Here is a 15,996-nt window from a genome sequence, read left to right as displayed (position 1 = left end):
CAGCAATTGGTTGAGATTTTTGTCTAAGTAACATGTTCTTTGTCACCTCTTAGGTTATAGAAAAGAATTCTGGTGGCTGGTGGTATGTGCAGATTGGAGAGAAGGAAGGATGGGCTCCAGCATCTTACATTGACAAGAGGAAGAAGCCGAATTTAAACAGAAGAACCAGTACTTTAACCCGCCCAAAGGTTCCTCCCCCAGCACCTCCCAGTAAACCGAAAGACTCTGAAGAAGGAACAACTTCTGGAGCAGTTTCTTCAGGAGATGCCCAGGAATCTCCCCACAAGCTGAAATATGAAGAACCTGAGTATGATGTGCCCGCTTTTGGCTTTGACTCGGAGTGTGAAGTGAGTGAAAGTCATCATGAAGAGGGCACTCCTGAAAAACGACTGTTTCAGCCCCTCAAGCCCTCACCTGTATCATCACTTCAGAAAGCAAAGTTCAAAGTAGAAGAGTCTTCAGAAGAAGCTGCTCATGAAGAAGAGACCATCTATGAGAACGAGGGATTCAGACGTTACGTGGAAGATGCTTTGTCCAATAAGGAATCTAGTGGAGATTCCGATTCTCAGAAAAGCTCCTCTCTGTCCTTGATCCAAAGGAATTCTCCATGTTCCAGCTCTCCTAAATCATCGCTCATGAAGCTCAAGACAGACAAAAACATCCAGCCCGACCTTGGAAAATGTCACTATTCCAGGAGCGAGGAGACAAAACCAAGGTCAGCTTCAGACGTTGGCTTACGTAGCATGTCAAGAACGGGCATGAAGAAGGAGCCTGAGCAGAGTCCTTCCATTAGAGCAAAGCCAATTGTTAGGCCCAAACCCTTTCTGAACAAGGCAGATTCTCAGAGCCAAGAAAAGATGGATATTAGCACTTTAAGGCGTCAGTTGAGGCCAACCGGGCAGCTCAGAGGTGGACTTAAAGGTTCAAGAAGTGAAGAGTCTGCAAGCCCCCCACGCACAGCTTCTGAGAACCAAGATGACCCTGTTAGGAGAGGCTCAGCTGATCTCATCACAGCTCCTTCCCGTGGCATTTTCTGCTCCAGCCATACAGCCAAAACTGAGCAAGAAAATGATTCCAGATGTTTCTATGTGACCACTGACTCATACCAAAAGGTACAGGATTCTGAAATTTGCTTCCCAGCCGGAGTAGAAGTGGAAGTGCTGGAAAAGCAAGCCAGTGGATGGTGGTACCTGAAGTACGGAGACATGGAAGGCTGGGCTCCGTCCCATTATTTGGCTCTCCCTGATAACCAACGAGAAACCACATCAGCAGACGCTGATTCCTCGTTTGCCAGGAACAGGAAAAATGAAAACAAGTCAAACAGTTTGGAGAAGATAGAGAAGAGGGTTCAGGCTTTGAACACCATCAACCAGAGCAAACGTGCAACACCACCCATCCCAAGCAAACCTCCCGGTGGCTTTTCAAAAGCATCAGGGCCAGTTAAAATGAGGAATGGTGTGAGGCAGCTTGCTGTCCGTCCACAGTCAGTGTTTGTGTCTCCGCCACCAAAGGATAACAACCTGTCATGCTCCTTGCGCAGAAATGAGTCTTTAACAGCTACAGACCAACTTAGGGCCGTCCGTCGGAATTCCTCCTTCAGCAATGCATGGTCACAGCCTGGTGACACAAAGGGAAAGCAACCTGAGCAGCTGGGTACACAGAGCTCTGAGACCACCTCCAACCTCCCTATGCAGAGGAATGGGATCCCTGTGTCCACAGTCAGGCCAAAACCCATTGAGAAGTCCCAGTTTATCCACAACAATCTCAAGGACATCTATGTTTCCATTGCAGACTATGAAGGAGATGAGGAGACTGCGGGGTTTCAGGAAGGTGTCTGCATGGAGGTCCTCGAAAGGAACCCAAATGGCTGGTGGTACTGCCAGATCATGAATGGTGTGAAGCCATTCAAAGGCTGGGTGCCCTCAAATTATTTGGAAAAAAAGAACTAATATTGCAATATCTTTAACCTCCCTAATTTATACTGTTCCTGCTGTGTACATGTGGAAAAAACAATTGCTACACAAAAAGACGTTTCCCTGTGCTCCAGTTTGTACAAAGGAGTCTATACTGAGGACAAATCTGCCGTGTTCTGGAGAGGTTTGTGGGGTTTACATGTTGTAAGCAACTATGAGGAAGATGCAGCATAGTCAAATGCCTTTTTGTGAAGTTGTTAATAATCTTGTATGTGTAACAGGGTATGACATCCCATCCTTCCCATTATTGATAGGAAACCAAATGTGTGCCTTTTGTGAGAGAGAAATACACATGTATCTACTTGGGGAGTTCTGTGCCAAACTCTGTTTCACAATCTTGGCTCCCTTTCTCCTCATTCTTGTCCATATGTGGAATACCCAAGAATTTTGAATGCTTTTCCACAACTGACAGTGAGAAGCAAATGAAAGTTTCTGAAACAGAGGGACTCTAATCCTTTGGAGATGCTCACTTTTTTTTCTTTTTTTTTTTTACTAAACAGTTGGTAGGTCCAGAGTTGGAGCCTTTTCACCGCGGAGAGATTTGGTCTCTGACTTCAGTGTTGTTACTGCTAACTCACCAGAAAAGGCAACCAAGTGATGTGGGTTGGGGGCTTTTTGTTTCCTTTTGTTCTGTCTTGTTCTTTGAGTTGGGATTTCAGGTGTTCTAGGGCAGTGATGCCTACTGGTGCTTGTAAAAACAAACCTACAAACCCCATGCTTAAGCACGTTGATTACTTTGTAGGCTCCATGTTTAGTTCTGTGCCTGACTCCCACCAGGTGATCCTGGTTGATTCTCTTCCCAGAGTTGGGTTTATCAAAACTTGTCATAATATCAAAGTGTACAAAAGTCCCTTAGGACACTGAAGACAAACCTGTCAAATGTGTTAATTCCTGTTTTGCCCTCTCGTCCGAATCCAAGGGTGCTGACTGCTGGCAGGGCCCACCAGGGTATTAGTGAGAAATATCTGTAACCTTCTGCAACATCAGTGTTTACAGTGAGTAGGGAAAAAAAAAAAAGCCATCAAACTCAGTCTGCACATCCTTAATTTGTATATTTTTGGGGAATTGTTTTTGTGTTTTGTTTTTGTCTTTTCTGTGCATTCTGGGTTTACTTTATTTTCTCTGTGTGTGTGTGTGTGTGTGTGTGTCTGGTTTTACCAGAAGAGACTTAAAACTGAAGTAGGAGCCAAATATGTGTTTCTGTTCCCACTTGAATCCAAAAAGTACATTTGTACTGGAAAGTGTGCCTGGGCTTCTCAGGCTCAGAGATTTAATATCAAAGCAATTAGATCTACAATGCATCTAATCAGGAAGCTGCCTCCTCTAGTTCCAGTTCTGTTTGCCTTACTTAACTCATGCTTTGAAACGTGGCACACGGATGTGGGAAATGGAAGAGCTGTCCATTGGAAAAGGCTAGGAATATGGAGTTATTTTAGAGGTAGCCTCGTACTGTAAACATAATTGACTGAATCCCTACTGTACTTAAGGAAGTCATGCTTTTTCTTTTTTTGTACAGCCTTGTTAATCACTCAAGATCAATATCTAGTTCCTTTAAATAACATGCAGCCTTGTAAATCTGTTTTAAGGGGGAGGGGCAGACCATTTCACTACTGCTTTACACAAAAAATTACATGTGCTCTTTTTCCACCAGAGTTTCGTATTGATTTGGCTCAGAAGTTAAAGGTTATAAAGGCTTCAAAATAACTGGGATCAAGGGGCTGAGTAAAATAGCACAAAAATATCATGTTACTGGGGATGTTTCACTGCCAAAAAAAAAGAAAAAGAAAAAAATTAGGCAATTTATATGTTGTTCTTGTCTTTTTTTCCTAATTTTCCCCTCTTTTCTTCTTTTTTATTTTTTTTTTGGGGGGTGGGAGTGTTGCTTTGGGGGGTTTATTAATTTCCGTGGTATCATTTAGAGAGTTGCCTACAGCTAATGTGACTGATGTCCTTTTGGTAGCTGAAGCAACATCCAGGTGCCACAACTGGCTACAAACAGTGCTGTGGTTTGAGCAGCTCTCCGCATGCAAGTGGGGAGGGGAGGCTGTTTGTTTGGGATCCCTTTACATTGTGGTGGCAGGAGAAGGAGGTGTAACTGCACAACAGCTCGTATCACAGTGTGCAGGGTCCTCTTTGTACCTTGATGTCTTACTATATGATACATAAGCGTATATCCAGTTAGCTGCATCCTACTGGATGTGTATCTGAGACATTGTGGCCCTGTCTCCCATACTCCTCCCCATTTTTAGTTGTAGTAATATGGTAGCAGCCATAAAAGACTGCTGGAGCTGTTGTGAGATTATAATAGAAGTATTATATTCTTCTGCTGGACAGTATTAAATAGAGCAATACATAGAGTTATCTGCTAGATTGCAGTACTAATAGTAGTGACTTAGTGATTCATATTAATGTTATGATTTATTTTAACAATAATGATGCGGAAGTGGTTCATTATTTTGAATTAATGCACTTTAACAATAAAAGAAACCAAAATGGAAGCCAATGCAGAGAACTAAGTGCATTATTTAAAGGTGCAGTATATAATTATCATTTTCTTGAAGTACATATTTATTAAGAATTAACTTATTTTTTAAAATATTCTAAAGTTTTGTTTAAAGACATTCCCACTAGGTCATCTCTTTGGGGGGATATAAAGCACAGCTCCCAGATCTTCTGCATTGAGCCACTGAATTCTCTGAGTACAGTGTGGCCCCTACCCAGGGAGAGGAGAGCAGCATGCAGGCAGGAGAGCCTGGGCTACTGTAAATATTCGCGTTTGCATCCAGTAAAACCGAGCCCAGGGCACCTCTGAACTGCAGGAGTCCTTGCAGTGTTTGGGGAGTCAAAGCTGGTTTTGGCAGACAGTTCCAGTGCCTGGCTGCTATGTGCCTTGCATGAGGCTGGTCCACAGTGGATGTGAGTTCACTGTGAGGCTCAGGTCCAAGGGCTTCAGGACCTGCCTGTGACAGCTCTGTCACAGACATCAGTCTGTCCCACGGCTCCCATTCCATCCTGCTGACTCACTTCTCCAGCTCTGGCTTTTGCAGGGAGATGGTTTGCAGAGCTCCAAGCAGTGTAGGGTGACACAGAATAAGGGTGCCTGCAGTACTGCCAGGGTTCTTTCAAACAGCAGCTCAGTGCCCTACGGCTCAATTGCTCCTTTATCCCATCTCAAAGGCTTCATGGCCCTCTGAGGAGGGGCCAGAACCTGTAGATGGGCTGCAAAGCCACAGTCATGGCCTCCCTCTCCTTCTGTCCTCACCTGTACCAGCAAAAAGGATGGAGTGCAAATGACCTAATTGATGCTAGAAATGAATGTGGGCCACCTAGCACGCTGGCTTCCAGCCTGGTGGAAAGCTTCAGTTTGGGCTTCCCTTTACGTGGTGGCTCTTTGGCTGCTTGTGTTTAAAAGGGCACTTTGAAAGCAAATACCCCCAAATGCAGTTTTTCCCCCTCCCATTTTACCATTTTCATAGCATCTCTCACTGATCTCTTTTTCTGATTCTTTCAACTGAGAGATATCAGGAAAATAATTTTTTCCATTGGTGAGCAGCTAATTTTGGTCAGTTCTACTTACACCTGAAATACTGAAATACCCTTCACACTGTTAGCTGTGAAACAGAGGGAAAGGCCTTAAGCTACATTAGAAAGGCTGACTGCAGGGCAGGAAAATGTGGCAGGGTGCTCGGAGGACAGTGTAGTGCTAGAAGTGTTTTAGTTCTTTTCTAAAAATGTTGATGTCGCCTTTTATTTACTAAATTTGTCAGAACTGACACTGGATCAAGAGCAATATTTAAATGTAATGTACACCTCAGTGAACACTCAATGCAGAAATCAATAGTACTGTTTAAATTTCTCTTTCTGATTTATTCCTCAACCAGATTGTTAAGAGGAAGAGCTCTGCAGGGCTTGAGCAAAGCCATTTGCAGGTGAAGGGGGCCCTCCTCTGGGTGGAGAGGTGGCTGCTCTCGCAATCTTGCTCTCAGCCACTCTCCATGCTTTCCAAAGAGTCTTAAATTTGGACCAGCAGAAATTCCAAACTCCAATGCCAGAGAACAAAATTAAAGAATGTGAAAATTGTGTCTTGCTGTATACTGCAACTTTAATAATAATGAGCACTTCTGAGTTCGTTATTGAGGTTTATATAATGCCTGAAAAGTTTAATTGCTGGTTTCCCTTGTCTTCCCTTTCAAAACACTTTCTTGCAACAGCAAGAGTCATGTATTTTTGTTAGGAGTCCTTCCCTGTGGGAGGCAATTCCTATTCATTGTTTTAGCTGTCACACTGTGCAGTGGGTGAGTGTAGTCATATGTACTAGTCCTTTGCAAGCCAAACTTTTCAAGATAAAAGGATGATGGGCACGTGTCGGGATATTTAACTGATGTGTCAACAGGAAGTTTTTAAATCAATGTATACAATAATAGTAAATACACAATAGAGAGATTGAAATTGCCTTGCAGCTAAACTCTTCAAAATGGAATTTCACATCTGCATGGGTATAGCTAAAAAATGGATTTGGCCCTTGTGGATATGCACCCCAAAGACTCCTTCCATTATGATGCTATAAAGTTTGACGAAGGCATTATATAATTGTTTTCATCACTTTCAGATCTTAATGAATCATATTTTATTGTAATATATATTCATTGCTTTCCTCAGTTAAAAAGAAAGTTACTGCTTTTATCTTATATGAAAAACAAGGGAATTTGATAAAGCATTCATTATTTTCATATTACTAGTATTAACAGAATAGAACTAGTACTATTTAATTTTAGATCTTCATAGCTAGCTTGTTAATAACTCATATTTTCCTGTGTTGTATCCTACTATTTTTTCTATTTTTTTTTTCCCAAATACTCTTCGTTCTTGAGAAAAAGCAAATCCAATGAGTGGATAAGTGCAATATTCATAGAATAAACAGGCCCCTCATCCAGGACTTGGAGTGGAACGTGCAGTGTGAAATGTTTGTAATTCTCTATTCATGCACTCTTAGGGGAAGGGGGCTGCTGGATGAAAACAGGGCCTTTAGGTAGGTAGAGATTGACAGCTGGGGTAGTTTGGCTTGGGAATGGCTGCTTTTCACAATAAAGTATCACCTGTTCATGAAAGTGTAAGGATTATGCAGCATGTTGCCAGGATTATGGATAGAATGTGCATTGACATCCTTGTCAATACAGGACTTCTGAGCTATGCTTGAAACACTCTTTATGTCATCCATGCATGATACTGTCTTCTGGTATGTCTCTGCTGGTTGCATCCTCTGTTGCGCTTCAGAATTGATGATAACTTCAAAAGGGAAAATAATTCTGCTGGTGCAGTCCTGAATTTTGATACTGTATTATGACTTGTATTTATTGCAAGAGCTATGGAAATATTTTTACAGGTTCTTATTTCTTTTCTTTCCTTATTGTTAACTTAAGAAAAGTCCCCATTTTATCTGGGTTAATTCTCACCTGCAGAATTTCACAGATGATGTGGATATTGATTTCATATTACTTGGCTTGCAAAGGTGGATCTTTTAGGTCCTAAATAAAGTTGGGCAGAAACTTCACTCTTCAAAAGAGGTTTTGTCTTAAATTCTATTTGAATGGAAGGAGACCTTCCATCTGTCAAAAATAATGTGACTTTCCAGGTAGCAGCAAAATCTACTACCTTTGTAAAACTGGACTGTTTCTGTAAAGTGCAAGAGAAATGTGAAAGCCAGAGCACTTGATTCTCTGAGCTTTGGGAAGTACATCTCCTGTGGCTCTAGTTCATGTCTCTGGAGAGGGAGTGTACCTCAGTTTTCTGCTTAGTTTTTGTCCTGCTGTTCTCAAGTTTGTCAAAAAAACCTTAATATTGCCAGAGATGTTTGCATTCAAACAGGAAAATGGAATTCTGCAGCTGTACTGAAATAGTATCAATCACACGATTTTGGAAAACCTCTGTTACTTTACAAAGTACTAATCTGGTTTTGAGGAGCCAACTTAATTCTTTCACATGCTCTTGTCTAAATTGGCAAGAAGCCCATGAGCATCAGTAGACTTACACTGACAGAAGACCCTTGTGGGTGCTCAGCATGGACCGTTCTCAGCAAAAGCAAGCTCTGCGCACTCTGTTCCTACACCTCTGAAGGGTGCATAGGACTGCTGAGCCTTGGTGCTGCCCTGCCATGGATCCACTGTGCTGCAGATCTTGCAGCTTTTTAAAACCAGCTGGAGCTTTGCTGCTATTTGCTGGTGGTTTCCCATCACTAGCGGCTCCTTCTCTGTCAACTTCAGATGCTATTTAGCCACACGTCAAAGTGCTTTGTGCCAGTGCAGTGTTTGATAGCTGCCAGCAGTACCAACGTGATGGGCTGAGAGCATATGTTTGTCTAAGTTATTTTATTTCCATTTGCTTTTAGTTGCTTGCTTGAAGCAGGGACCACCAATGCGATGATGCATGGGAAATGTGTCTGCACACTTGAACTGTTTGATGGCCTCTGCTAGTGCTGCCCAGTGCTTGTGTTTCTCTTTTTCTCCCTCTGTGCTGCTCAGTAGTCATGTCTGTTGTGTGTGTCTGTAATTTTCAAATAAAGTACTGTATGTAAGGCCGGATCCAGAAGCCCCCAGTCAGCTGACTTCGGGTTGGGATGTAGGTTGCTGTTGCTGCTTTTCCTCCTCCATCTTAGCCTCAACTTGGAGCAAAGCACAGATGTCTGTAAAGAGTCACCCATAACTCTGCTTTGGGGTGTCAGTTTTGTGGGGTGTGCATGCATTGCCAAGAGTGGAGCGAGGAGATCTTTTTTCTTGGGTGCCCTCACATCAGGGACTCTGCAGCAATTCCTGGAGCAAAAGCTGCACCGCGCTGCATGCAGGCATGATAGGCATAGGCAGAACAAATTAGTTTCTCCCATTTTGTATTGTCAGGGCTGGGCTGGTCCCATCAACAATGTTGTTCATTTGTTCTTGCATCAAGGTAGCATTGATTTTTAGTCGGAGAGTGCAATTTTGTTTTGTCTTTGGTTTTTTTTATAAATAAATTTGGTTTAAAGCTTCACACTGGCGTTTTACAGACCTTTTCTTGTCAGCATAAGCCACTACTGTCCTGAGTTGAGACTCCTGTTTGTTGTTGAATGAAAATTATGGGAATTATATTGATAATTTGGAAAGAAATCAGAAAAGAAATTAAAGGTAACTATATTGGCAGGGGAGAGATAGATAAAATATGAGGAAAAATGTTTCCAATAAGGCCATAAATTATTTGGTCTGACACTGCAGGTGCTTTCTCTGTATAGATAGTTTAAATACATCACTGCTCTGTGTTATGATTTTTCATTATTGAGAAAAGTTGAGTTTTTTCACTCCATAATTTACTATGACAATCTTATTCCGAAGCCACTGATCCACCAAAGGAAGACAAACATGGGTTACATGCTTGTTGTAGTTGAGGCAGTTTCTGTGTCTCAGAGTTTCATATACCAATGTTCAGCTGGTGAAGTGGGCAAGAGTGGCTATTCTAGACCTGTCCATGTTGGCTGTCTGTGAAACAACCCTGTGCTAGTGGTGCTTCTGGAAAAACATTGGGTTTAATGACCTTTCCCTGATGCTCAGGGTTATTTGGTTACAATGGTACCTGTCTTTCATGGTCCCTGTTAGGTGAAGGAGAAAAACAGATGGGAGGGAGAATCACTTGGCACTGTAAAAGAATTTTAAAAATATAACATTTAATATTTAGATAAATATTTCAGGCTTCTCTAGATATTCCCCATGAGAGCTGTTATTGACTCTGTATTTGATGACTGAAAGGTAAGCAACATGGCAGCTTTCTCTGTGCAAACAGTTCTTTTGTGGTTTGAGCTTGTTCTTGAACTGCTTCTGGGTCACCAGGGAAGAAGTAATAAATAAACAAAATCCCATCATCACCCTTGGGTTATAGACTGGGGGGATATCAGATTCTGTTCTGACTCTGGGTCCCCCAGAGCATGCAGATTGGGTTTGTTTCTGTCCCCTATTTCCTGTCTTTAATTTTCAGGGAGGAGGGGAAGTTATAATTGTTTCCAGTCTCTAGGAGGAATTTTTCTGCATCATGATGAATAGGCTTGCTGAAAAGACTTGCTCATTACTTGTGATAAGTTCAAACCTGAAATATTGCAAAAGCAAAGTGAGTGTAGCATTACAATGACTTTTTTGTACCGAGGGTCCGAAGTGAATATTGTGGGGTCAGTAGTGCACAGAGTAAGTGCATTTCTGCTGTCTGGCTAACTTGCCCAAGACAGCAGTGCTGATCTGTTATTGCAGATTTAATTGCAGACACTCGTTACTCTGCTTGCAATGTTTGGGGAGAATCATGCAGATGAGCTTCCTCAGTTAAGACTCAATATCAAATTTCATGTCAGGAGAAGTCCTGCCAGCAGTTTGATTGATTGCTGCTTAGGCTAAAGGTGAGATGCAGATAACTCAAGGTGGGTGTTGAAAGCAGGTCAGCTGGCTGTGTGTACATCTGTAGCTGTTTCCAGAGCTGTTAAGTAGCCCAGTTTATCTCTGGAAATTGTGAGTAGTCGGTTCTTGCGAGCCTAAACCTGTTGTTGAATGAAGGCTGAAATCTGTTTGAGCTGTTGTGTTCCCCTGCTTTAGCAGAGCAATTGCACATGTCTGGACTGGAAACTCCTACAGGGTTTGCTGTCCCAAAGTTGTAGTTGACCAAAAAGAAATATGGATCTAGGCCTGGTCTAAGTGAAGTTTTGCAGTGGGTTTCCTGGGTGGTTGATGTTATTGATGTGACTTTGAATACAAGATGCTGTTGTCATTTCTGTGTTGGTGTAGAGCTCCATCTTTTAGTGGTTAGGTGGTGGGAATGTACCTGGTGGGAGCTTGGGATTTTGGGAGAGTATGTCGGCGACCAGAGATAGAGAAATGTGTGGCTGGTCTTAGTGTGTGTGTAGTCAGGTTGGTGATAGATTTTTGTCTTTTTTTGTTTGTTTTTAATATGGGAACCATTTTGTCTGTTCTGCTTGGGAAAAAGTCTAGAAGTTGATGTGGTTTCTGTTGCAGTAAATATGAGAAGGAATAGCTGAGCGCTGCTTTTTTTTTTTTTTTTTTGTCATTTTAAGAGAGTTATGGGCAGGAGACCATTTAGTTTGTTTTGGGTTGCAAGTTAAGCCAAGAGAGGAAGAAAATGAGTCTGGGGAAACCCTTTTTTGTGGCAACAGCTTTGGACCATATTTTCTTGTGGCTTTTGATCCAGCTCCACTGAAGGTAGTGGAGTGAATATTGTTCATCATGTTAGAGCTTTTGGTCATGAATTAATTCTTAGAGAGCTGACAGGTATTTTGACATTCACAGAATGTCCTATAACAAATGTGAGCTAGAGACAGAAATAATAACTGTAGTGTCATGCATTGTCCAGTTCTTGTTTAGTGAACTCAAGATGGTGACCACTTGGATAAAACTGTTTGTACAATGAACAGCTCTTGCAAGAGTCCAGATGTGCTTGGGTCTCTGAGAGGCTTTCCTAGGAAAGGAAATCATGTGCATGATAAAAGGATTTTTGCCTTTCTCAGTCATCCCAGTAAAACTGAACTCCAGGAAAATTACACTTTTTTACACTTAACAGTATCTTTTGCCATTGATGGGAAGAGTTATTGTTAATGAGGGATTAGATGCCCCAATCTGTCCGAACTGGCACAAGACAGAAGATCATTTTTAAAACCAGTCCCTGAGTCTGTGTGTAAATGGTAGATCTGATGCAAATTAGAGTACTAGTTAACAAAATGAGCAACTTTGCTATGGGCCAACACAAAAGATGTGTTATCAGTGGGGAAAACATAGCTCTCCTTTTTGCTAAACAACCCTGTAGAAATGTCCCTCAGGCTTTAGCTCTAATCAGCTGCGAACCTGTGAGAATTTGGCTGATACATATGGTATTGGGGGCCTGGTTCTGTGACTGCAACAATAGTAATGTGTCTTTGTCCCAGCAAGAATTAATGAAATCATCATAACACAATGTTTTTGTTTGCTCTGGATATGACAGTAGTGGGGGGGAAACGTTGTGCAAAGCATTATCTCCCCCTTAATGCAGATTTGCAGACTTTACTTGACTGTAGTGCCCAGTCCAGAACTGGTTTCAGAACTGTCCTCATGGTTATGTTGTAGGATCAGCATGTGTCTCCTCATGCCAAAGGCATGGGTGGCTGGGTCAGGATGTTGGTGCCCTGTGAGAGACAGGGACTGCACACAGAGGGAACTGCCCTCCTCTCTGAACCATGCCCAGGTGCAGCTCGGAGAACTGCAAAACAATGTAAAGCAACTGAGGTTTGGGATTTTTCCCTAGAGCAGCATGTTCTGAAGCAGTGAAGTGAAAACAAATGTTTGTTTGGGGAATTTTAATCGTGTCTGTAAAGGTAAAAATTCTGTATGGATCTCTCAGCAGGGAATGAGAAACACCAATTGTCCTGGGAAATTGTGCATGTGAAGGTACAGAGCAAAAACTTCAGATTACTGTGCCTAAAAGTAGATCTCAGCATTTCTCTTTAGGCATTTATTAGAACTGGTGTTATCTTGGAATTGAGCAGCATTTAATAATGGTTAATTAAGACTGCTCAAAGACTCCTGCAGGAAAGGAAAAGACAATTTGAGTTCTGGACATCTGTAGAAGAGGGAGTTGCAATAAAAATAAAATACTACCAGGTGCTTTATGAACTTAATTTCTCTCCTAGGATTGTCACAGGTCCTTGTGACTGTATCTGGGCCTCCACTAGTGCTGTGGCACAGCAATTGATCAGTGACACCTCTGCAAAAACTCCTCATAACCGTGCATCTGTGATAGGCATGTGCATCTTGGAAAAGATGAGCCTAAAAAGGCCTTGGAGTAAATGACACTTGATAAAAGAACTCCTGATTTGCATGTCCCAGGTATGCTGAAATAACTCGCACTGAAGCAATTTCAGCTACTTCCAGGCATCTGCCATCATACACCCTGGCAGCACACAGGTGCTGCAGTCTGCTAGGTGGTGGATGGTGGCAAATGTTAGTGGAAAGGGAAATTCAGGATGCACGCTGTCACTGCCCTTCCTGTTTGTCATCCATGCGTCAAGTCAGAGCTTTGCTGGGCCAAAGCAGGATCAGACCCTTGGCACAGTGTTTGCCATGTCTCACAGGGCTCTGCCAAGTGTTCTGAGATGTTTGCTGATGCTGTGTGCTCCTGCCCAGCCAGGACACTCCCCTCTCCGTGTGTGCAGGACCCTGGAGGATTGTGAGGGACTGCCAGAGTTTGAGGGCTGTTTTCTCAGAGTTATTACAACTTCTTGCAATGTGAACCTCTAATATTTTCAAAGACTCAGGCAGAGAAAGGACTTACTAAGCAAACTGTACCTGTCATCTCCCAGTTCATTGATTGCTTGGACCAAAGGTGGTGCTAAATCTAATCTTTGTAATATTTATATTTTGTTGGATTTTTTTTTTTAAGTGTTTGATAAAACACGTGCAGTGTCCTTCTTACATGAGAAATTTAGTCCCAGCTTGGGACATGGCAAAACTCACTGGACCTTCAGGGTCCAGGATTGTTGCCTGTTAACATTTGAGCAGGCTTGCAGTGTTCAGGGGGAGGTGGGAAAAGGGTACTCTATCTTCAAATGCTTGCAGACTGTAAGAATTGACTTGTGATTTGTTTGTTTGTTGTTATTTTGTTTACATCGCCTCTTACACCCTAAGGAAAATAAATTTTTGACCTTTTTAATTGTGATCCAGTTGGTTTGTTTTGTTGTTTTGGGGTTTGTTTTTCTAATTTTTTCAGCACTGTTTTGATTCCACCTATGTTTGTCAAACCACTGAATTTATCTTTCCCAGAATACCTTACAACTTATGTGTTTGTGCAATTGCAAATTTCAGCTTAGGCTAAATGGATAATGGAGCTTGTCTTGTTCCCTGGCCCTGAGTTGTTACTGTATGCTGTATTTTTGTCTCTTTTCTATTCTACAAAGTTTATGGACTGGTCACCTCAGCCCTCAAACACTAAGAACTTTTTGTCTGTGTTGAGCAAGTTTGTAAGGTATTCAGTCAGGATGTTTTTTTGGAGAAGGATATGGCATCAGATTCAAAATAAGAAGAGAAGTGTACTTTTACAAAAGTGGTCCTTTGGTTCTGTGATAAACAGGTTGCTCTGCAAAGTGGGATGAGCCCTTACCCCTGTGTGCAGGCTGCAGAGCAAACGATGCTTGAACATGGGATATTAAGGTGTGATCCTGCAAGGTTGCTGGGCACTGCTGACTCCTCTTACCCAGCTTTGAAGGTCGTAGGCCCAAATAGCTCAATAAGTAGAAGTTCTTTCCTGTGTGAAGCTGCAGACAGGTAAAACGGAGGTTTCTGTTAATGGATCCCCTCTCCTTATGTAGGATGTCTCTTGGGGATGCTGAAGGCAGTGGATTAGGGGATATAATGAAGGGAGATGGTTATAACAAGGTATGTAATAGTAGAGAAGAAGCGGGGTTATTTTTTAGCACTTCAGTTCCCAACTTGATTATAGGAGATATTTCTCCATGCTGGCAAGTAGGTGGATGCTGCACAAGGAGTCTTGTTCAAGCACCCCAGCTCTCTGAAGGATGCCAGAAATTAGATTTGACACAGCACACAGTCCTGGGCATTTTAAGGTACAAACTTAGTGGCAAATGTGCCTGAGAACTGTGCCCTCTCTTCCCATTGTGCCGAGTGAGCCAGCCAGCTTGGGTTTGAAAGGGTTTTTCTGGGCTGGTGCAATCACCATATACTAATGTATCCCCTTGTGCTCTGTAACTCACTGTTAATTGCTCCCCTCTTGCCCATTTTTTTTCTGAGGGCTCCTACCAGAGTTGTGCTGCGCTCAAGACTAAATTTTTCTGGTCCTACTTACATATATTTGTAATGTTTGTGAAAAGGAGTAAATCGATCTCAGAAGGAGCTCTGTGCCGGGCCGGGCATTGAGCACCAGGTGGCGATGCTGGACCAGCGCTGCAGCTCCTGGACCACTTTCGGAGCATCCTCCCTCATGTTCCTCCACCTCCTCCTCGCCCCTCCATGGACTCAGAGCCCGCGGCCGGGACACCCCGGGGATGGCCCTGCCTGAAGCAGCGGTCGGGCTGCGGTGCTGAGGATACCCTGTCGCTGGGGAAGGTCAGTGCTGCACCACAGTTGGTCTTGGTGGAGAATAGTTTGGGAGCAATGGTGAAATTGCAGCTCTGGTTTGGATTTGGTAAGGTGAAGGTGATGACCTGGGGAGGGAGGTCAGGGCAGGGTGACTCCAGCGATGCTCAGCAGATGAGGATGCAGAGCTCACTGGGGCTGTTGCATGTAGCAGCTGCAGGAGGGAATGCACAGACTGAGGCTGTCAGAGGAGAAACTTGGGGGACCTGCCATGGTTCTTGCTGATGCCAGGGGAGGGCAAGATTTGAGTTTGACTCAGTGTTAGCTCTTCACTTGTTTTAATCTCTGGCAGTGCTTGGGCACAGCATGTCTTGCAGGTCAGTGTCCCTCTTTTCTAGGGGCAACCTATGTTGTGCAAGTCTGTCCCTTGCTCCTGAGGGGATGATAAGCCTTTCTAGACCCACTAGAGGTCCTCCTGTCCACGGGAAAGCAACAGCTGGGAACAGCTCTTGGAGGGCAGCACATGTGTATGCAGTCTTGCAGCTAGGATCTCCTCAGGCTGGTGTTGGAGAAAGCTGGGTTGTAGAAGTGGTTTTGCTTTACCCAACCTGGAATGTTTTAGGCCACTGGGGAAGTATTAGATGGGAATGGTTTCCGCTGGAGAGGCTGAGGACACCTCTCCTGGGATGTCTCTGTCCCTTGGCAGATGGAGCACCCACTCTGAGGGAGAAGATGTGAACTCAAATATGTCCTGTGACAAGAGAGTGATCCAGCTAGTCTCTCATCTGCTGAATAGTGAAACTAAAGGATGAGGGGAAAATCTCACATGGCTGTGTTGTAGGTGTGCTCCTGAGCAGATACCTGCAGCAGAGGAGCTACTGGGTTTTGAGGGAACTGGCATCACCTTTGGAGAACCCAAATTCCCTTTGGGTCCTTGTGTCCCTTGC

The 15,996-nt window shown here is 43.2% G+C and overlaps 1 protein-coding gene across 4 annotated transcripts in view; it reads left to right on the top strand.

The window, feature by feature from the left end:
* The window catches only part of SH3PXD2A (SH3 and PX domains 2A), a 260,811-nt gene extending 247,135 nt beyond the window's left edge, over positions 1–13,676 (top strand). For all 4 annotated transcript variants that reach the window (XM_064663221.1, XM_064663220.1, XM_064663222.1 and 1 more), the window contains one exon: positions 54–13,676. In XM_064663221.1, the coding sequence (XP_064519291.1) occupies positions 54–1,949 (1,896 nt within the window). In that variant the 3' untranslated portion in view covers positions 1,950–13,676. The remainder of the gene's footprint in view (positions 1–53) is intronic.
* The last annotated feature ends 2,320 nt before the right edge of the window (positions 13,677–15,996 follow it).

The sequence above is a fragment of the Pseudopipra pipra genome, chromosome 8, assembly GCF_036250125.1.
Source record: "Pseudopipra pipra isolate bDixPip1 chromosome 8, bDixPip1.hap1, whole genome shotgun sequence".
Taxonomy (NCBI): Eukaryota; Metazoa; Chordata; class Aves; order Passeriformes; family Pipridae; genus Pseudopipra; species Pseudopipra pipra.
The sequence above is the reverse complement of the archived record's forward strand: the minus strand, read 5'-3'. Positions and strand labels throughout refer to the sequence as shown.